The sequence below is a fragment of the Amphiprion ocellaris genome, chromosome 8, assembly GCF_022539595.1.
Source record: "Amphiprion ocellaris isolate individual 3 ecotype Okinawa chromosome 8, ASM2253959v1, whole genome shotgun sequence".
Taxonomy (NCBI): domain Eukaryota; kingdom Metazoa; phylum Chordata; class Actinopteri; family Pomacentridae; genus Amphiprion; species Amphiprion ocellaris.
In genome coordinates, this window is record NC_072773.1 from 17983447 (window position 1) to 18007406 (window position 23960).

A 23960-nucleotide genomic window follows, 5' to 3' on the forward strand; every position below is an offset into this window, starting at 1 on the left:
TTAACAAATCAGTTCTTGCACTGTCAGCATCTTTGTCTTGAAATTTGTTTTCCAGTCTTTATGTTAAAGAAAGTCACAATGCTCTTCTAAAATATCAAATTATTCCTTTCCTAAAAATTAACATGCGTTATCAATTTGTGACATTGCTCCTTTTAAATCATGAAATATGCCAGCTGATAAATTTCAGTTGTTTGCACATATACGTGAGTGCCTTAAACATAAAATAAATTGTAGGGGGGCACTCTAAGGAATGGAACACTGGTGTTGTTTGGATAACATGACTTTTTTTATGGTGAAATTAGTTCTACTTTTTATTTTTTGACAGTCAACACAAGCAGGTTTCGTTACATTCAACTAGAAGTATGAGATTTTAAGGTCAATTCCAGCTGCAAGCAGCGCTGAATGGATCCTCGCACATCCACACATGTCGGGACGTGGAGCACGTCGAGGTGAAGCGTACCTCTGGGTGAAACACAAAACTGAGGGTATGGAGACGTAGCTGACCTATTTCACCAAATGTTTTTTAGCAACAGTATGTGCAAACATGGACCAGGTTTTCAGAGTATGGATGTTATCAGGGCAGGACTCAAAGTTGTATATACCGTCCAAATTTGAGATCTTTTGCAGTTACCCCCCTGTGAGGAATTAACCTTTGAAAATGACCAAAAACACCCAAAATTTGACACTTAATTCACAGTGGTGGACTTCTGTTGAGTTTAGACTATGGGTCCAAGAGACTTTTTAGTTCGCCCTGATGTGCTACATTTGCATATGAAATTATAGGTTAAATTTGCTCTGGGGGCTTTTTGCTAAAAATGCTGCAGGGGGCACATGCTGTGAACGTACTTTGGCATATGGATGTCATCAGGACAGGACTCTGATCAAACATGCAAAGTTGGAGGCAGATTGGAGCATGTACAGGGCATTTACATGGCAGTTGATGTTTCATTGTGAAGCATCAAATTTCTGGAGTCCACCATGGTCACATCCTCAGATATTTGCGTAACGTTTTGATAGCTTTTGATTACTCATGCCTGCTCTATATACTGGCCAAATTGGAGATCTCTTGGCGTTACCCCCAAAGAGGAGTTCTTTCTTGAAAATGACAAAAGTCATCAAAAATTGTACAATTAATTCAAAATCACAGATTTCCCTTTAGGTTTTGGCTATGGGTCCAGGAGGCTGTTTTTGTGTGCCCTGACGTGCTACACATGCATACCAAATTTCGTGGACGTAGGTGAAACGCATTGCGGAGGCTATTTATTAAAAATACTGCAGGGGCGCTATAGTTCACATAGTGCCGAGATGCATACAGCATCCTTCCTTTAGCTGATTGTGACATGTGTGGCAATTTTGGTGAGCTTTTGAGCAATCTGAACTTGTCAATAAGTATTTTGTTTGTCCAGGCTGTGATGCGTTGCCACGGCATTGCATGAAAAATCAAAATCTTCACACTGTGGCATTGTCAAGGGCTGAAGACTGAGCTGACCAATTTCTAGAATTATATGACAAAGGTTGGGGTTGGTACAGGTGAATGCAATGCCTAACTTCCTGTTACCAATAGGTGGCGCTATGAGAGTGTGGCTGTCTTCAGACTGGGCCTGGTGTCCCCACATGAAGTTTGGGGCAGACTGAACCAGGTGCAGCTGAGATATAAACACTTGAGCAGTCATGGCGAGACATTGAAATTCCCCACACCGCCTCAGACACGCCATCTGATGACGAGTCACCATTTTCTCCATGAATCATCATCAACATCTTAAGGTTTATATCACCACATTTCAGATGAAAATGGGAAACGGGCTACCAACAATACATCAAAGTGTAAAACATGTCATTTCCCGTTGCCAACAGGTGGCGCTATGAATGTGAAGGTATTTTGACATATGGGTGTGATCAGGGCAGGACTCTGATCATGTATGTAAAGTTTCAGGCAGATTGGAGCCTGTTCAGGGGATTTACACAGCACTTCCTTTTGCATGATGAAACATCAAACTTCCAGAGGTCGCCATGGCCTCGCCCTTAGACTTTTGCGGAACATTTTGATTTCACCACTAAGGCCTGTTGTATGTACTGGCAAAATTTGAGGTGATTTGGAGTTATGACCTGAGTTTATAGCTCTTGAAAATAAGCAAAAATCATCAAATTTCCCACAGTTAATGCAAAATAGCGGGCTTCCTATTAGGTTTAGGATATGGGTGCCACAGACTTTTTTGTTCACCCTAATGTGCTGCATATGCCAAGCATATTTGGTACATGTGGGTGAAACGGCTTGTCTGAAGTAGATGTTACTAATTTTGCAGGGGGCGCTATGGAACAATTTCATCACACACGTGCAATTCCCATAAAATATAAAAGTTCCTATGTGTGTCCAAATTTTCATGAGTTTTTGAGCATGTTTACGCCCTCAAAAATGTCCTTGTTCTGGCAGAAAAAAAATTACAAGAAACCTTAGGGTTCCAAAAGGGTATTCGCACTTTTCAGTGCCCTAATAAACATAGCAGCTTTAAGCCAACATAACCAGCTCACTTCAAATGTACTAGCCTTTTAAGGGAACAGAGGCATTTTTTTTGTGTCAGAGGCATGCAATTAATATGATTCTTTTCTGTCATTTCAAGGACACAGACCTTGGTGAAAGTAGAGATATGGAGAAAATAGTTTTGGGAGTCTACGCTGTCCGACATGAGGGAGCAGACTCAACAGATCTACCGGAGAATGTTGGTGTCATCATTGAAGGATGCAGAGTGCTGCAAGATCTGAAAGATGTGGCAAGTGGCTGTGTACTCTTACTTGACTTGATATACTGTCTGAACTTGAGCTATCCCAAGGACCTATCCCAAGGACATGTCCTGAAAAACAAACTGTGCTGCCCTTAAAAACTCATTCCTGCTGCAGGAGACAAGTTGGAGATAAGATGTCATTTCTATATTGTCTTGTTCCGTTGTTAATGTCCACTATAAACGTCTTCTTCATATTTGTTTTCAGAAAAAATATTTTCACTGTTAATCAGAACAGCAAGTCATGTCATGCGCTCCACTTTTGATTTTTTCTTAGACAACTGTTAAAGAACATGGACATTTTTTACAATAACTATGTTGAAGACATCCTTTTCATAGACAAACATTTACTTTGCAAGAACAATCCAAAAGCATTTTCACTGATGCTGGCTTAAAACTGATGGTACAGTTAAAAAAAAAAGAAACATCTGAAATGGAGTACAAAAACATAACAAAATCAACAAACGAGGCAAATGTGAGTGGCTGTTGTACTGATGAATTAGTGCTAGGACTGAACATTGTATTGAATACAGATTGTGAACTGTTGGAGTAAGCTATACAGTAGGTCATTGCCTAAATGTTAATTTATTCATGCAGGGACATAGGCAGTGACTCAGACATTGTTAATTTTTAAGCGTCTTGAATAGAGTTTAATGTATTGCTGACAACCAAGACTGCAGGTACTATGTTTTTGGGTCACATCTCTTTGCACATGATAGCTAGAGGGAATATCTTCAAATTTAAATTTAGACTTTGGTGGTCATAGGTCAAGGTTACTGGACTGTGAAAGTTTAATAAAGCGAGTTGGCCTGAATTGACTGAAGTTTTATTTATTTAACCTACAAACTTAAAAAGAACAAGTAGGATAGGTTGTGTTAAATACAATCATCAAAATCCTGTAATGAAAATACAGCTCATTTGAGTTTAGTAAATCAAATTTGATAACGTCAAGTTAATTGAACACATTGCTGGTAAATTTAACACAACAATGACTTAGACTTTATTGTTCCCATGGCGAAATTCTTTTCAACAGCACCATAAAAAAAACACATTATACAAAAACACTGTTCAACATAAAAGTGTAGTTTTCACCGTGGCCAGATCACCTTGGCCTTTTGTTAAGGGTTGCTATAATAGATGGAATCAGAATTTTCGCTTGTTGTGCTCATCTGCATCATAGTGTTCTGTATCTATATCCTGAGGGGAGGGGGGTGAGGTATGTGTTCAGCAGGTGTGTTATGTCCTGTTCTGTTATGTTTGCAATTCGTGTAATGCCCTGTTGTTTAATTCTATGAGGTTTGGTGTGGGAAGACCGATTATTTTGAAGGCTGTGATGGTTATGTGTATGAGTTTGGTTTTGTTTGTAACAGTGAGCATGTTATAGAAGCAGGTGGAGCAGTACAGGAGGATGGACTGGATGATGCTTTGATACAACAACAGAAGGAGATGGGGGGGGCAACATAAAGTCCTCTTAGTTTACGGATGGCTGAGAGTCTCTGGTGGCTAATGTTGAGTTAATGTAACATATCTCTACGATGTAGCATTTAATCCACACAATTTAGCTGGATTTACTTAAAACATGTTACAATTACTTCTATATCATCTGTTACAAAACTGAGTTTCATGGGACTGGCTGACATAACTAGATAAAGTAAATACAACATTTCATTTCTTAGAGTGTGACAAAGGTGAAGCAGACGAAATAGCCTCATAAATTTTATACTTCAACAAGTTTTGTCTTTGTGATAAAAAGACATTTCAAGTTGTACAAGCCTAAATCATTAAACATCTATTGATGTCTTCAGTTATAAAAACACAAAAATAAATGTTGTTTGAACTAAGTGTCTGGATTAAGTAATTTGCAATATTTAGTTGGGCCAACATGATTATAAAAGTTAGCTCAGCCAAGCATCTTGCAAGCAATTGCTTTGAAATGTTAATTAAAAAATGTTAACTGAGTAATTTGCAAACACAACTTATGCCAAGTAGTGTTCATTTCCTACACGTAAGCGCTGGCTACAGTCTATTAACTGCTACGAAAGTGTGTCATGGTGGCCCATTTCTACCTAAAGCCACACAACACTCTTGACCACACTATCACCAAAAACCACCTGACCCAACCACAACAATCAGAATTCAAACATGACACAATTGAAATAATAATCACAAAAGTACTCATTTTAAAAAGTTAGGTTTTCAACATTAACATGTTCATGGTTCTTTGTGCTGCCAATATGTGGCTGTCCGTTGACCTCTCCTTGGGTCAATATCGTTTTAAACGCAGGCAACGAACTGCAGTCTTCCATCATTTAACGGTGATAGGCCCCATCTGGTGGCACAATGAGGTACTACAGCTAATCTACAATACATTTTCTGACATGCACAACGTTCGTCTTCTGCGTTATTGGTTTATATAGTTTTAATTGGTTAAATTACTAACCACAATTAATGGATTAACAATTAGTTCCCTAGTATCAACTCTAACAGTTCTACAAGAAAATAACAGAAATACATATGATGGTTCCTGCATGTTTTCAGAAGCAATCCGTTGTTTTGGGGGTTGTCATATCAGTGTATGTTTTTATCACATTTTGACCTTGATCTCGACCTTTCAAATCAAACACACACTTCTACGAACCCTTAGAGATGGCAGCTTAAAGCAGTCTAGGAGTAACCAAAAATACCGCAGTGCAGGGATTGTTTATAGTATTCAATCATGTCGAAATGAAGGCCAGGGGTGGGCGGCGGCTGGTCATATGGCTCATTAGTATTAGTAGCTATCGAGAGAGGAGGTGTCCTTTTGTGCTGTTGGGCTGGGACAGAAATAAATAATGATTTCATTGCCCTCAGTGAGACAATGAGTTACTGCTGCCAAGTTACTAAAGGCTCCATCATCACACATTTGTTTGTGAGGGAGTACAGCAGCAGCACATTTGTATGTTTGGAGTTGTTGCATTGGAAAGTCTTACTCATAATGCAGCACAGTTTCTCTTCGTTTCTCAAGCTGAACTGCAAATGAAAATTAGAGCTGAGACCAAATCTGGAGACATAAGACAAACTAACATGCAGAGGGAATGCTAATCTCTTCTCATAAGATAATAAAACTAAAAGTCTATGTCCATTCAAGCGACTCTGTACAGTGAATGCTAATGTAAGCATGCTAATGTGCTGTTGTTCAGTAGGTAGAATGTTTACCATGTTCACTGTTTTAGTTTGGCTTGGCATATAGCTTTTGAAACAGTCAGTTCTCATCAAGTATCTCATAACTTGTATGACAAATTGAAACTTTTGATGATAGTGCTACATGAAAAGTCACACGATCAACAATGTTACTGCAGTTCAAACTGAAGAGAACACGGATCTCGGCACCAATTTTTATGGCAATCCATTACAGACTCTGGGAAAGAGTCAGGAAATCACCATAGTCATCAGGATACATGATTATCTGTTCGAAAGTTTAGGCCAGTCTGTCCAACAGTTGTTGATATTTCAGTCTGGACCAACCAGTAGACTGGTAGTTGATCCAAAAAAGATCAACTACCACTGAACAGGTCATTGAACTCTCAGCTGAATGCTGAGAGGTCAATGCTGCTGTTTGTTCCACGGTAATTGTGAGCATTACTGATTGAGATTAGTCTTTTTTTCTTTTTTACTTGACATACTGTAACGTTACACTGAGCTGAAAATAGCTCCACAGTTCACTGTAAGACTCAGTGGTGACGGTGCTTCCCACTAGAACAATTAGTGACTCCTGAAGTTCCCTGATTGATGTAGATGAGCTCCACCTGTCAGAACAGAGGCAGCATCTCATCTGCAGAAATCACATGTTTATAACTACACCAAGGTCATCCATTAAATGTAGCATTAATACAACAGCTGCTGTGTTGGTGCATTGTCCAGATCAATGGTAGAACCCACAAACACAACAGAAGGCCAACATCATTCTACATGTCGCTTATCGTCAACAAATACCATGAAAACCCTAAACGGTATGAAAATATTTATTTATGTGTTTCGTGTCATGCCATAAATACTTGGCTCCATTGAAACATGGTCCAAAATGTTTGTTTAAGGTCAGAGATGACTTGATGCAGCTGGACACTGTAGTTTTTAGTTCATAAATACAGGAGGAAGTTGTTTATTTGTTAGGGACTATTTTCAGTGGTGGATTTAAACAGATTTGGAGCAGCAGAATGGTGTATGTGGGACTGAGGCAAAATAAACTACACTCAACACTGCTAAAAAATCATGACTCGTAACAAACAGATGTGTCTGACTTGATCCCTGGCTGCCTCCAAATAGAATGGTGTGTTTACTAGCTGAAAACATGGCAGCCAGTCAGTCCTGCTGGGTAAACTGCCAGTTGGTGAGTGGAGGAGAAAGATGTCGACAGATGGCTTCTTCGTACAAACGGCCTCTCCCTTCTATCTCACTACAGCGCCTCTTAGTCTTTAGTGTTATGAATAGAGTTTCTGCTGTGTGCTTCTTACTGTGTTGGAGGCCGCAGTGTGAGCTGTATTACTCTGACATATGTTTCTTTTATTTTATCCACCCCACTTAAATTGATGAATAACAGAAACTGCTTTCTGTATAATGCAGTTCAACAGCTGCGCAAAAAGTTTCAACAAACACGGCTGTTCTTAACAAAATAGCATATAGTAGAACTGAACCTAGAAATTAAATGTATAAAAGTAGCAGTAGGATGCAAAGCCACCACCATACCTGCCTGTCACACATCCTTTCACAACCCACTGGGTGTGCCTCCAGTATCAGCAAAATGTAGCTCACAACCTGCAGAGCTCTTAAAACACTTACAAAGAAAATAACCATTGTTCAGCTGCCAAGTACATCTACACATCTGATCCCAGTGGAAATGTTACATCACAGGAGCTGTTTTTCTTGTAAATGCTACTATTAATATGTTGCTATTATTGATATGTTTCCATTATTGAAGAACTGTGGCAGGTTTCAGTCCAGCACCTAAATACCAGAAATCATCATACATAAATTACCTTTCTGGTCATTTAGGGTAAGTGGAAACAAGCACAATACTGACGTATTATCACCAAACATCTGCCTTCTAGTGCTGCTGAAAACAAACTCCTGCTGCAGGGAGCTATGATGCCTCTCCTTATTTTCTGCGATATATATACAATGTTAAAAAGTCATACTTTTATAATTAGAGTGGCCACAGTTTCAAACAATGAGGTAAATGTATGTAAATTGGCCAATCATAAGAAAGGGGGCATTCAGAAGGGGCCTTAAAGAGACGGGAGCTAAAACAGCTTCAGACACTGAACTGGATATAAAAGATAGACGTAGTCTCCAGGTCTGAAATTGTGAAACTACTGTATAGGTAATGCATGCCTGCATTCTTTCTAACAAGCACCAGGGGGAGACTGCTTTGGTTGCAAAAAGAAATGTAATTGTATAGAAGTCTATGAGAAAATGACCCTACTTTATCCTTTATCTGTTAAAAGTCCATAGTCTCAATCGCTAGTTTTAAAACTCCTTCAACAACGCATAGTGTTTTTTTTTTTTTTTTGTAAATTATGGTCCCATGTACAAGAAAGTAGGCATTAAAGCAGGATTTACTTTCGAGCTGGTGCATCATGTGATTGACATGTTGCTACCATACAGACATGCTTAGTGTCCTCAAGTTCTCAGTCTGATCCACCCTTTGTTCATCACATCTGGTTTCAAAAGATGAAGGTCATGATGACCAAATGTCAAGCTTAAGGCTTCAAAACAGGAGTCCACAAACCAAAGCGTGACATCACAACGGCTACATCCATCTTTTATACACTATTTAGGTCTCAGACAAAGGAGGAGCCGCATACAAGGTTCACAACAAGGTGAATAGGGACTTTTTGAAATCTGAATAATAATTGCAGTCCATCATGATGAGTTCCATGTAATGTTAATGTTTCCCTTTCACATAGAATGGCTTGTGCTGTACAAAGACAGTTTGCTGCTGTATCATGCATAGTGCACTCACAGCACATGATGTAGACCTGCACAGTCAGTAGAAACCAAGCATCTTCTCTTTTGAGGTGTTTGCTATAAAATGTGAGCTTCCCATTTGAAAGGATAAGATGATGTAGTCCCACTGGAAGTTTTGGAAACAAGTGAGATTTGCAACCCCCCCATGCAGTGTGCTAAACCTAGCGGCCAGCGCAGCGCAAACCATATTCTGTCTGAAAGGGCCTTAACATGATAGATGGCTTGTAGAGATGTCTCCCTTCATAATAGAGCAAAAGTATCCTGTTGTGAGTCTGCCGGGTTGGCCCTTTAGGTTGTAGAACCACTGCAGCCCGTGTTGGTCTTCCAGTGTTTCTGACATTTGACTCTGTGACCTAAATACTCTTTATGCTTTTAGAGCTGCCTTGAGAAAACGCCTGTGCACTCTGAGGAATGATGAGACGTCAGCTGTAGGAATAGACCCCAAAGCTGTGAGATCACAGAGTAATCTGTAACTTAAAGCATGGCCTCTGAAAACGTAGAAGTCTTTCTTTAAGTACTGTGGTGCTGCTCTGTTACCATTTGTTCTTTGTCTCGCTGCAGTCGTCCTGGAGCCGGCTGACGGCAAGAGATATTCTGTCTTTCTGGCATGTGCCACTGGATCTTTGTGGAGGGTCCTATTCATCTGTGTGGCAACTGTGTGTGTGTGTGCATAAGGGAGAGTGAAAGAGTGATTTTGTGTCTATAAAAAGATTAAACATAACATTATTAATAAACATTATTTGCCAAAATATACGCACATTAAGTGTTAATTGAAGTCTAATTATTGCAACATTGCTCAGAGGTCACATCACAAGGAACAGCTAAAGATCTCACCAGATTCTTTGATTAATAACAAGTTTTTTTTCCCTCTTTTTCATGACTTCTCATTAAATAAGTAACTTCAGAAAACAGTCTGCAAAGAGTCCTGAGCTGAGGTCACACTGAACTTTGTTTACAAATGTTACGATCGCTCACCGATGCAAAATGCTCGTCTCAGCAGTACAGTATGAAATCCAAGCTCCACAACTAAAGCTAGGTGTGGTACATATATACGCGAACCCTTTATACCCAAGCACTTGCTTATGAGCTGTGTCATATTTATATCCATGGAACCATTTGACACCACTGCTGACGCAAGATGGACCGAGATCTGTGATCTCTAACTGGTGCAGTGGAGCTGAAGCTCGCAGCAGTTAACAGAGAGAAACCAAATCAGCAAGCAGACTCCTGTTTTGAAGTTGAGTTGTGTACCCTGTGGACAGGGATTTGATCTGCTAAAACAAAACAGGAGTGAGTGACGTAACAGCCAGCAGTCCAGTAGGTGTGCAGACAGAAGGAAAGAGCTGCTGCACTTCAGCATGAGAGAACAGTCTGTGACGAGGCAGGAAAGATGGGGTCTGAACGCAGGGGGAGGGGGGATAATCAGCTGTTGCATTCCCCTGTGATTGTGATACAGCAAGAGTGTGCCTGTCCATATTTAGTCAGGGCTCCTCTGTGACCACAGGGGCCCTGTGTGTGCGTCATTTACACCCTGTCCTGCCGCACAGGTCCTCCTCCAGACGCCCAGCTGCCAGCCCACGCAGCAGAACAATGTCCACACAGCGTCTGAATGCGCCCGAACACTTTGCCTAACTGGACCTGAAGAGGCCAAGTCTTGCCTCCCATGCAGCACGTTGGCTGTACGTGTATTTTTAACCCTCGACTTCATCGCCAAAGGATCACAGCAGGAGCCAACCGCTGCCAGGAACAGATGTGTCATGTCTCCTCTGCTTATATAATAATGGATTTCAGATTCATGTTCAGGACCACTGGAGAAGGACTGTTTAGTTGGTGTTGTGGCAGAATTTGTGAAATAATCTGGTTCATGGATAGAACAATACAACATAAAATATTCCAATAAAAGAAAATCATAAAGGAGGTATTTTAAAATGATTTTTATAGTGTTAGTCAGTGCAGTGCAGTGCAGAAGTTTCTTTAACATTTGAAACTAACATTTGGGTTAGGCTTCTTGAAAATGTCACACCATAAATTTGACTGGTTGATAGGTGATTACAGGAAAACTACAAAAAAAGTAACAAAAATTTTGCAGCAAGAGGTAAAGAAAACTGTAATTTCCTGCAAAAGATTATTAAAGGACCTATCTATCTATCTATCTATCTATCTATCTATCTATCTATCTATCTATCTATCTATCTATCTATCTATCTATCTATCTATCTATCTATCTATCTATCTATCTATCTATCTATCTATCTATCTATCTAAAAGAATATATTACAAAACAACTGACTACTGTAAAATTCATAAACTGTTAAAATCCTGAAAACTTTTACAAAGGATTTTTAACTGATTTAAATACAGTGAGATAGCACATAATGTGGGGTTTTGGCTTGTGCGATTTTTTTCTAAATCTGCAAAATAATGCATTGTTACAAAAAATCTAATTAAAAAGCTGTAAAAAAAATTATTATTTGTTTTTACAGTGTAGGGTCCTCTAGAGGCATGCTTCCTGCAAAAAGCAGGACATTTATACTCTAGCATTAGAATGTTTGAATACTAAAAGGGGCAACAGCTGAAAAGCTAATCAATAAATGACAAAGATATGTTGATTAAAAATGTATTTCAGATGTGTCACAGGAAAACATAATGTAAAAACCTAATCTGAAATTATGTTTCCCTCAAAACGTGAATGAGAATACACCAGGCGGGGTTCCATATTTTCTTCATAAAATCTTGATCATGAAGTAGTTGTTAGATAAATATATGTATTTCTATTTAACTTTATTAGCACCATCTCTGGAATCTAGCTGGTGGAGAGAATCGCCCATGTTTAGCTGTTGGGTACATCTACACATGTGATTCCAGAGGTAACGTTACATCATTGTGTTCATCCATATGCTCCGCTGTATCACTCAGTCAGAGTCTTAAGTGTATGAGGAGGGTGCCAGCTGGAATGAAAGAGTGTATAAATGTAGCCTCTGCATTAAAAAAAATCCCATAATGGAATAAAAATATCAATGCCCATGACACTTATCTCTCACCTTTGACTGTCTTTAATAGGGAGTAGTGAATGGGCGACACAGAATCAGCTCGGTGAATGCTCTCAGCAGCTCTGAGTATAGGTCAACCTGGCAGCTTTCCCATTTCTGTAGCTACTGCGGCTCTATGGGTCATTCTAACTTTACTGTAGAGATTTAGGGAAACAGAAAATAGCTCATCATAAGCACTGTGAGCTCCCTGTGGCTTCTTTCAAAACATCATTTTTTCTAGAATAATTTTCATTGCAGGTGCCATTTTACTAAGTGTATCGTGGCTCTGCATCAGGGACAACTTGCATATTCATCCACGCTGGCTGTTTGTTTACATGAGGATAGTTTAATGATTTGCACGTGTTCATCCTGGAGACCTAGAAGCAAACAAGACACTCGGAACATAAACTTAGCATAAATCAGCTTTTTCATCTCATTTGCATGAGAAGTGAAAGAAATACATCAAGATTTTTGTAAAGCTTCTATGAACTTGCGCTGTTTCCAAGAAATACGCTGCTTTGTGTGACTCCTCACTCCACAAAAAGTCGGAATCACCCATAGAGGCACAATTGCCACAACAGTAAGAAACTTGACAAAAACTGGAATTACCATTTAACAGGAAGTGCTTATACTGCCATTTAGAAGGACTCCTACAGGTGAGATAAGAGTCTTTGTGCCCCTGATGCTGTATTAGATAATTCAAACCATCATTTAAATGAAGCCATGCAAGAAATTTAGAAGGAAAATATCATCGGTGAAAATGCTCTAAAATCTCAAACCAGGGGTTAATGAACCAAAAATATAAAAGTGCATTGTATTTAGAGAACATTTTGTATGTAGAGGTGCAATCTTAACCTTAAATTTAAGTTGTCAAATGAATGTAGTGAGAAGATTGTTAGCTAAAGTCTGATGTAGCCTAAAATGTAAATATTCAAGCACTGTAAAAATTGTACTTTTGAGAAAATGTACTGGTTACACTCTACTGCTGCTCTTAGCAGTTTGGAGTTTTATATAGTTTGGTTTGTAAAGGCCACTGAGTTGTTTGTGAAGACAGTTGTGCATAAATACTGAATGTTTGCTTCCATCCTCAGCTCCGCACAGACAAGCTGTAGGTGAGCTTAAAGCAAGGACACAAAGAACAGCTCTTATATGCTGCGCTGCTTATCCGTACAGAACAATATTTAGATTTCAATCTGCTGGGACGGGGGTCTGCAGTCCATCAGAGCAAGTCTAACTGCTGTAAACACTCAGCTTATTTCAGGTCCTGAAGACGGCAGTGGACAAAAACACCACGGCCTTGTACGGTCACAGACAAACTGAAGGTGGACGTGTACATGTGCAAACATTATACTACATGCAAAAAATCCCGACTCCTTACAGTCTGACTGAGTTGATTTTATAGAGCACCGGGATCATAGAGGTTTAAATACATTTGTCAGATGGACAGTGGTAGCTGTTAATTGTGATATTCAGTATGTCACATTGATACATGAGCTCATATAACAGGTTTGATACTAAGGTAATGGTATCGTTCAGCACTTTAATATATAGGCTTGGTACGGTTAGCAGCTGGTTAGCTTAGCTTAGCCCACAACAGCTAGCCTGCAGTCTGAAAAGGAATTCATGCAATCTATTCCCGCCATCTTGATTGATCTAGGTTTAGATATTTAAGCTGCAAACATTATTTTGATGAGCTACATAATTATGTCGGTAATTGCATCAACTTAATATTATGTGTGATTTCGACTCTAACCCTTTCTTGCATATATTTGAAAATAAGCTGAGATTAATTCTTAATGGTTTGTTAAGTTAATAAGCAAGACAGTGACATCCTGGAGTACATAACACCAGTCACTGTTATACTTTTTTTTGTACTGACTGAAGAAAAAAGATAAAATGTGCTAATTAATGAGCTTTCAAGGTGCTGGTAGGAGGACTGATTATCTCTAAATTGATCTAGGCTCACTGTTTTCTCCATTTCTGGTCTTTATCAACAGCTTGTACTGTAGTCATACCCTTATATGTAAGTCTTATACAAAAATGCCCTTTTTTCATACGTAGAAATATAAATGACAAACGTAAAGGTCAAATTATTTCAGTGTAACAATTTGAAGTTGCATAACTTTCAGGAACATGTAAGTCCAAATCAATTATTAAGATCAGTCTGGTCAAAATCCTATGGACACTCAGGAAGTGAAGAGTTAAAATATGAAATGTCAGCAAGTAAATCTTCTAGAAGATTCTTCTGGAATAGCCTGATGTTGACTTTTCTGAACTTGCAATAGCAGAGACAAATTTCTAGAATCCTTATTTTTAAAGAAAAACAAAAATGCTTTGTCCTCTGTAGGGGAGTCTGTCACAGCTGACTTAGGGTGAAGGCAAGCTTCAGCTGGACAGGTCATCAGTCCATCATATTGCTACACATAGAGACAGTCAACAAGCACACACACATTCACGCTCATGAACAACTTAGAATCATCCATCAACCTCATTCCACTAGATTAGCAGATGATAGTCAAATTACATTACCATGCCCAAAATCCGATGCTTTAAAATAGGCAGTTGTCTATCGTGCCATCAAACTTTTGAATAGCTGCTCCCTCCATATACAACAATGTAACAGCAAGGTCTCATTCAATTACCATCTTAGAATGCATTACTTAACGGCTAAGCAATAATCCAGTCCGACAAGTATAATGTCTGATTTCTGCTTTGTTTCTTGTTCTTTTTCTTCCTGTTGATTGAATTGTTGCTCTGGAGACTAAAATGTAAGATTATACAGCACTAATGTGCTGTTGTTAGTACTACCATAAACATGATGTACATTAATATGTCTATTTTGACTGAAGTGATCTGGAAATATGATCTTTTTGATGTGACTAACTGGTGCCATTGGAATAAGCTAATGGGGATCCTTTTAAATAAATAAATAAATAAATAAAATAAACCTCAGCATGTCTTTGGACTGTGGGAGGAAGCTGGACTCCATGCAGGGACAGGGAGAACATGCAAACTCCACACAGAAACTTCAAACCCAGGACGTTTCAGCTGTGAGGAGACAGTGCTAACCACTACCCCGTTGCACAGTGGGGTTTGTTTTATTTTTGTCAGCCGAGGCCCAGTTCCAGAACAAAATGACTTAGGCCACATCTGAATGTACTGGGGATTAACAAGTGCAGACATCTCATAGAGACTGTTGTCCACCGCAGAGTTTATACATGTCCACAGCTGCTTGACTCTAGATCCAACAGTCATAACGTGTAAACGCATGACTTTATGTCTGTCTGTAGTAAAAGTAAAGGTATGTTATGTGAAACTAATGTTTCAGTAAAGAAGCATTCGCAAATGTTTTTGTGTTTGGTATATACGGAAACTAGACTGTAATTAACATGATTGATAGACATGTTATATATAAAACACCATCAGTGACACCTATTACCTGCTAAAAATACTGTGCTATGGTTTCCCAGCACGGTGCTCAATTATGCTCAAAATGATTAGGGGTCAGACAGTTTTTAATGCACATGGCTTTTCCTGTAATTTTTCAGTCCTCATTCGTATGTACAGGAGATGGACATATTAAATTTTCATGAATGAAAAACACATTTGCTCTCTGTTAAAAACTGCAACTAAATTAAGTTTACATACACGCCAAGCGTCACAATCTAAGGCAAAAATCTGTGTCTTAAACAAATTCTAATGTAGTTACATACAGGTACAATCCAGGTGAGAACTTTGTTCAGATTCGGTGGATTTTAAATGGAACAACCCTACAGAGTGTTGAAATGTCACAAACCCAGCAAAATATGGCATTGTATTTGCAAAACTATTCTTGGCATTCTCTGAAAGTTCAAAGAACCCAAGTGCAGCTGTGTAGAGCACCATAATGCAGCAGATCTGTGGATTTCTTAACACCACTAAGAGTTTAAACTCACAGCTAAATGATGACACAATTATTATTCAAATTGCAAATGAAGGTGCAAAATATTAACCTAATGATGCAATGCAGGGTTTGCACACCATTGGCTACTATCAGCTGTTAAAAAGTGTTGCTCTTCAGTGATTTACTTCCATCTGCTGCAGGAAGCATTTTTCAACCGTTTGTTTTTGCCAAAGTTATGTCTCTGGTGAACAATAAGATAAGAGTGTGTTTTCCTCATCCAAGACACGAACACAGAATTTTTTTAGTTTCTTTGGCTTGTGTTCTGTGCTGATAGACTGTCCTCAAGACATTTGTGGAATAAAGGTTCAAAATCTGCTTATTCCTTTCACGAGGATTTCTCTGCTCCAAGCACTATTGAAGATGGAATCAGCTATGTGGATTTCAAACTGACACTGCTGCAACAAAGAGCAGTAGAGCCGTAAAAGTTTAGTGCCTGAAAATGTTGCTCCCAGTCCCAGTTTGGGCAGACGGACTGAACAACAGACACACTGAAGGAGAAAAGCTGTGAGTGGGAGCTGGTAGATTCTTTTCGAACTGAGCGATCGCTACAGAAACTAAGTGGAAAACCAGGAGAAGAAGTAGGAATTTGGACATTTGGTTGTCCAGTGCATGATATGAAACCCTGTGTGACACAAAATATTCACTTTAACAGCTGAATATAGTATTTATTATATATAATAAAGTGCTTAATAAACATAATCTCTCTTTGGCTGATTTTTTCATTTCTGGGAACAGCAGTCTCATGCACCTTCATGCACAGACCTCTGACTAAACCTAGTCCCAGTTCGTGACTCTCATGCATTTAAGTCACAGAACTAAAAGTGTTTTGACCTCAAAGGTCTTTTAACAACACCTACTGCTATTCAGAGGGTATTTCCAGAGTCCTCAAAGACTCAATCAACCTCTGCATGAATGAGTATCTCATTTCAGCTATATTTTTGATCCCTTTAGCTGAGAATGGTATAACACATGCTCTTGCTTATGTGCTATTTTGAGTAAAAGTATCAAAAAATACAATGCAATATTCATATTTTTTAGACAAAGACAAATAATCTGACTTTCACATTTAGTTTCATAGCAAGAAAAGAGGACAGGAAAAAGAGCAACTACATAAGAGACAAGTTATATGTATTGTTGTATTTTTTATCCAGTTGATTAGAAAAGTCTCTGAGGATTCAGGAAAACACCGTCAGAACATCAGTAAGTTTTGTTAAACGACTTTCTGGTTGTATTACAGGTAAGATAAAAAATGAGTGATCCCACTAGAAGAAACAAGATCAAGCATACATAAGGAGAATCTCTACATTTGTCTCTTCTTACCTGGAAGCAGCGATCTCTGCCTTCTGCTTGGCGATGGCTGCGGCCCTCTGAGCGCCCTCCACCGCTCGCTCCACCTTCTGCTTGATCTTGGTTCCCTTCAGCTGGATCACCCTCTTCTTCATGGCCTTCACCAGCATGTTGTTCATGTACTTGCCCTCCTCCTTCCCTCCCTCGGCGAACGTGGTGCAACCGTACCCATGTCTCTGGTTGTTGAGCCACTCGCCCTCGTACTTCAGCCCGCTGGACCTTTCACTTATTCCGTATCCTGAGCGCTTGTCATTCTTCCACTCGCCCATGTAGACCTCAGTGGTGGTGGCGTCAATGTCAGCCTCCACAGGGGGGAAATCCTCGGCTCCAGCCAGGCTCTCATCCATGCTGATGGTGGAGTTGGTGTCGCTGGCGTTGGAGCTGAGAGCCGATTCTGTCCTCAGGAAGCTGATCTTGCTCTTCTGGCTGGACAGGGATGTGCTCGAGTCAGACTTCTTCAGTTTACCCAGCAGGGAGCCCCTGCGGAACAGGCCCTTCTTCTTGGGTTTCACGGCCTCAGGGTCCACCTGGAGCGTGAGGGCGAAGCCTCCGCGAGACGGTCCCAGCTGGGTAGGGGTGGCGATAGGTGTCTCCTCGCCTGAGGCATTGGTGGTGGTGATGATGGGGATGTCTTGCTGCAGAACAGTGCCATTGCTGTGCTCGCTGCGAAGGGAGGTCAAGGAGGTGCGAAGAGGGGAGCGGACAACTGCTGCCATCCCATAGGGGACACTCTGACGGACACCGTAGCCATGACGCATCCCGCCAGTGAACTGACCCTGGAAAGTACCTGGAGACATCAGAAAATAGTGAGTATGTCTCTTCTAACTTCACAGATCACAGATCAAATCCCAGCATATCAGCTATTTTTAGCCAGCAGTGTGGCCCTACTCATAGCTGGTTCCAGCACTTTGCTGCTGAGTGAAATATCTCAACTATTGGGTGGAATGCAATGGAAATTGTATTACTGTGTATGTAGTACTTTTGTCTTGTAGCTGGTGGAGGTAAAGTTACCTTTAACGATTTAAAAACAATTACAAACATCGTATATTTTTTAAGTCCCTTAGAAGTGGTCTTAAGAGGATAAATACTACTAACTCAAGTCCTGCTCAAACTGAGGACACTGCTCAAAGCTTCTCCAAGATGAAATATTTCATTGACATTCAAGATTTCCGGATAGAATTTGTAGATTTTATTGAATTTGGTTATTTCAACATTTTTCATCTTTGACCAACAATAGGTTCAGTTTTAAATTCATCAAATACCTTGATTTGCGACCAAATACTTGGGATCTTTGACTTGTACTTTTTGGGGACAAATTGACTTTATCAAGCAGTATGGTCGAGATCCTACTGACTAAAACATTGAACAGTTATGTCCAGGCCTTGTCTTTTTCTTGCTATAAAAGATTTTTCTCTTTTTTTTCCTAGCGTCTACAAACAACATTTCTTGGATATGTAATGTTTTCCTTCAAATACCAATGACATTTTTACCTCAACTGTCTTTTGTGCTAATTAGCAAATTTTAGCATTCTAACATGATAAAAAAAAAAAAAGGTGGTGAAAATGAACAATAAACACTACATTAGCAATATTATCGTGTAAGAATTGTCATATTGGGCCTGTTAGCCTGTTGATGTTAGCGTTTACATCAAACCACTGCTAACAGCAGACTATCAGGGCTGCTAGCGTGTCTGTTAAGACTGTTGTTAAAAAGACCCGCACTTTAATTTCGGGCAGAATGTCACGGATATCTTTAGTGTGAGAAGTCTCATTCATTAATATTCCCACTGACAAGTCATCTCAGGGTCTGTTCTCATGCTAAAATTGACTTGTGTGGATTACGGTGACAGCAAGGCCCTCGGCCCGTGAGGCCAAGAGGGCACGAAGCTTGTGGGCTATTATTACATCCTGACATCTGGTGCTATCACACCCCCCACCACAGCTTTCAGCAGACTGAGCTGATGAGTCAGCTGTTAAGTAGGGAAACTGCACATATCGTATGAGCACAATCAATTTGATTTGTCTAACTTATTTAGTTTCCCCTGCACAGTCGAAGAGATGAGCTGCAGGGAAAACCGCCATGAGCCTCCAGAGAGAATGTCAGGGTGAAAAACATCAATGAAAATGTTCTTAGTAACCTTGTTGAGGTAACCTCTCACTTGGTGTAAAGGAATGTGGAATATGAGCAACAAAATCTTGATGGTCAGTGCAGTAATTAAGTTTAACTCAAGCACTGCTTTAAAGTTCAATATGAGCAACAAAATCTTGATGGTCAGTGCAGTAATTAAGTTTAACTCAAGCACTGCTTTAAAGTTCAACTCTGGTACTTTACTGAAACAGAAGTAAAGACTGAAAGTAGTTATTGGCAACTCAAACTTAACCAGCGACCACATAAACATGCTACATGAACAGTGATCCATCAGTAATATTAGAAAATTAAACACTAAATACAACACTGACAGGAATCGCTGTTCTGCATATTTTTCACACTTTAACTAAATCTTTTCTTGTATCAAAAACTTATGTGAGTAATTTCTAAAGAGGGACATTTTTTTGTACTTTCAGAAATAAAAGACCTGAAATCTTCTCCCTCAGTGAGGATGACGGTGTAGTTGAACAAAATGGAAACATTCCTGTGGGGTTTGATTTCCAACAAGCTCTGAGCACCTCTTGACTGAAAGCAGCAGGGTGCTATTTTTTTCTGGTTACATAGACATCTTAAAAGACCCGACCAGCATCAGGCTGCTCTGTTTTTTGTCCCTCGCAATGTTTTTGGTGCCACACTTGGCTGGTAGATGTTTGGTGTTATAACAGGAGCCACAGTGTCGTGTGGTCCAGCAATGGAAAGCACATCAGAGAAAGTTTGAGATCCATTTAGTTGCAGTTTACAACACTTATTTGATAACTATAGTTACAAGTCAGGCAATAAAATCTATCCATATTTTCATTTTCATTTAGTAGATAAAACTTTCATAAGCAGATAAATGAGGTGAATTAGCTCAACCACAAACTGCAAAATAATTTTGCATTAAAACTACTTTAAATTTTGATATGGAATGCAGATTTTGCTGACATTTCTCCAGAGTAAAAATTTGGATGCAGAACTTGCACGAACATCAAGATGTTACACACTGTGAGACCTTACTTAAGCAAAGGACTTGAGTATTTCTTCCACAGTGACAGGACCACTGTGCACAGGTCTACTGGTGAAGTATCTCACTAGCTGAAATGGGGGATACATTTACTTCCACTATACTTAACCTGACAGCAGGAGTTACTTCACAGATTAAGATTTTACTATCATTTTTAGAATATATGATGTGTGTGACGGATTAAATCACCCAAAAATGTACAAAAAAGTTCAAATCAGCTCCAACTCAACCAACTAAAGCAGTAAAATGCTACATTAATGTATGTCTAATAAAAGTAACCACGAGTATATTTTACTAACTGTTGTTCCTTAATTGGCTTTCTAATGCAGAAATTTTTCTTGCAGTTGAGTGTTTCTATATTTAGGTATTATTAGTTTTGCTTAACCAAAGGCACTAACACTCCCTCTACCTCTGCGGCTGTAGTTTTAATATGCAAAGACGTTACTTCTCTACAGAGGTAACTAAGTACTTTACTCAAGTATTTCACTTTTTTACTGTTGTTTTAAAGTGATTACATTTCCTGATTCTTCATATTTCAGCTTTTTTTCCATCAGATCAGAGAGAAATATTGTACTTTTCAAGTCATGATTGGCGATTCTTCTCTTATTTAGATTATTAACAGAAAATACAGAAAAATGCCCTTCTGTTATGATAAATCAAGAACATTGATTGACCCCCAAATCAATGCAGATCCTTTTCTTGCATGGCACAGTTCTATACTAGAGTATTAGTAGTTTTACTTAACTAAAGGATCTACCACTCCCTCGACCTCTGCAGCGGTAGTTTTTATGTGCATTCACATTTACTCAAGTATTTTACTTTGTACAGTTTTAAAATTATTACATTTCTCAGTTATAAACATTTCAGATGCAGTCATTATACTTTTCACACAACTATTTATTTGATCACTTTAATTTATTTTTAAATGAATCATACAAAATGGAAGGAAATGTTATCAAGAAGATTTCTTGATCCCCACAGATACACAGCAGTAATTAGGTACAAAATATGATAATCCAATGAAATATTATATTTATTTATAATGCAAACTTGATGCAAACTCCTAAGGTTTTTTGCTGTTGAGCATAAACATAATTTTTGACATAATTTTTTTGTGACTACTAAAGAAGATCATGTTCAGCCAACAAAGTAGATTGAGTTAGGAGAATTAACTTTTCCTCTACAGTCAAAGGTATTTTTTAAGAGCATGTATTTAATGACTGGTAGCACAAACACAAGTCATTAAGTTGATTGCTTATTTAAATGAAGTTGTTTCACTCAATTTGAAAGGATATGAGTGTGTTATGTCCAAAAAAGGTTTAAGTGGGAAACATGTTTGAACATTAACTGGCTCCAATTAGATTTTCCTCTGTAGTTTTTTCATCTTCTCCTTCATGTAGGAGCTTTTAAGAAACTAATTCATTCAACAATATTGTTGGTAACAAACTTTTTGATTCGTTCTTTTTGAATTGCAGCCGTGTATATTAATGTAACTCTCACCTCCATCTGCGTATGTTTCTGTTCCATAGCCATCCTGAAGTCCATTATTCCATGTTCCTTCATACTTTGCACCGCTGCCAACACTGATCCGGATCCCGTATCTCCCTTTGAAGCCATGAGTCCATTCCCCTTTGTAAATCCAGTGTCCTTTAGTTTCTACTCCCAGACCGTGACGCTTCCCCTGCGACCAGTAGCCCTCGTAGGTGTTCCCGCTGGGCCAGGTGTAGACTCCCACCACCTCGAAGCCGTAGTTCCAGGAGCCGGAGAACTCTCCCTGGCCCTTGGGTCCGGTGCAGATGCCATGGCCGTGCGCTTTGCCCCCCTCCCAGCCTCCGCAGTACGCGCCGCCGTCGTCGAACTCAAAGCGCCCTCCGCTCATGCCTCTCCAAATACGCACCGATCAGAAAGTAACTGAGTGTTTGTCGAAAGATAAAAGCTCCGTCAGTCTCCCTTCACCTTCTCCTGACATCAAAACTGACTGCAGATATCCTCGGTGTTCAACTTGGGTGGGTTTCTTCTCTTGGAGTTGGTTTGGGGATTTCTGAGCGTGTCCATGAAGCTCCAGTGCGCACTGACTTTGTTGGGTTTTTCTTCTTTTCTCCAGATTACTCCACGCCGTCGTCTTAGATTTGTCTACTCTTTACTTTCTCCCCACAGATTAACTTATGCTGAGTTACAAATTCGGAGCCAATTGCCTACTGAGTTATTGAATCAAATTGTTTCTGTCTTGACAAGCCAGGGATCTTACATGGCTTTACCAGGTGGCCACAGAGAAAAGCCCCTCTCCCCCTGTCCCTGCCACCCAGCTATCTCCTGACAGTCGCTGCTGTTGGAAATATTTTAGCAGACCTAACAAGGCGACCGATGCACACACACACACCCTTCCAAAAATACAACCCAATCCTTACTCTGCTGCCTGCAAGGAGCCATGCCAGAGTCTTGCCACTTCGGGAGTGAAGTGCATGCCATTCAGGACTCTGCGCTCTGGGGGTTTCAGGACACACATATGAACAGCACGCAGTTAATGCAGTTGGAGCACAATTATTCTCTAATAGGCCGTTAAGCTTGAGGGAAGAGATATCAGAGAGCAGATAAATCACAGTAATATCCCATCCGTGCTCCTGTAGGGCCTGTGGTTGGAGTCAAATGGAATCAGGATAACATTTAGCAATTTACAACTGTGGTTGTGGCTATAACAGCTTTAATTAACAGTATATGGGCCTTGTATGCACACCTCTTCCATTATAATGCTATAATGTAAGTATTGCAGTTTATTTTGGATATATGTACCGTTTTGCTTTAGAAATTTAATTATAAATCTACAGTATATGTTGTAATTTTCATAAATGATAGCTCCAGTTATTGTTTGCTGGATCACTACAGGAGTCTATTTGGGGGTGAAATACAATTTAATGCTAATGTATCCCCTTACCACCTTTAAAACAACATTGCAACCAGTGAAATGCATAAACTGTGGGAGTATTATACCACTCACTTCAGCCCTCTGCTGGACATTTATAGTAACGACAATATACATATTATTTTTACCCTATATTCCACCACTTCTTGGTGTACAAGTGGTGAAAAAAGTGCAAAGTACAAGTAAAACTAATGCATTCAAAGTCTGTCAAAGGTTAAAATGTCCCTATAAAGTATTAAAAGAACTCTATTTGCAGCAGAATGTCCCCCTGTGTCAGATATATTGTCATACATATTGTTAAATTGTTGACGAATTAATATCAAGGTGCAGCTACTTTAAATAAGCTTTTTAAATTACTATTCCTGTGATTCCACACAAATCTGAAAACCATTAGATGATTAATCTGCTGAATTAGGCTGAAGTATGTTCAGGTCTTGAGGTTTACTACTGCTACTGTTTCACCAGAGGGAGCTGTGTCAAATGTGACCAGTGTCTTCACATTATGTCGCTTGAGATTCCATCAGTGGATCTTTACATTTACATACACATGTAAAAACTAATCTAAGAGTCTGGAGTTGACCAGGAGTTTAGCTGACCAGTCATCTGAAGCCACTCCCTGTTTCTGCTGGCGGCTGAAGCATTTCACTGACAGACAACCAAAATGGAATGTACCATTACACTGGATAAAATCATGGATTTCTCTGGTTTGAACATTGTTGGAAACACTGTGGATGATCTGAGTGCACAAATCTAAACTGGACTTTTTGAGACATTTAAATGTATGAATGTA

General features: G+C 39.4%; 1 protein-coding gene across 1 annotated transcript in view; it reads right to left on the reverse strand.

The window, feature by feature from the left end:
- jph2 (junctophilin 2) overlaps positions 1-22563 on the reverse strand; it is a 28629-nt gene extending 6066 nt beyond the window's left edge. Inside the window, exons 1-2 of the mRNA XM_023260912.3 lie at positions 21751-22563; positions 17073-17886 (exon numbers count right to left, since the gene is read on the reverse strand). Of these exons, the coding sequence (XP_023116680.2) occupies positions 17073-17886; positions 21751-22129 (1193 nt within the window). The 5' untranslated portion in view covers positions 22130-22563. The remainder of the gene's footprint in view (positions 1-17072; positions 17887-21750) is intronic.
- Positions 22564-23960: the final 1397 nt, after the last annotated feature.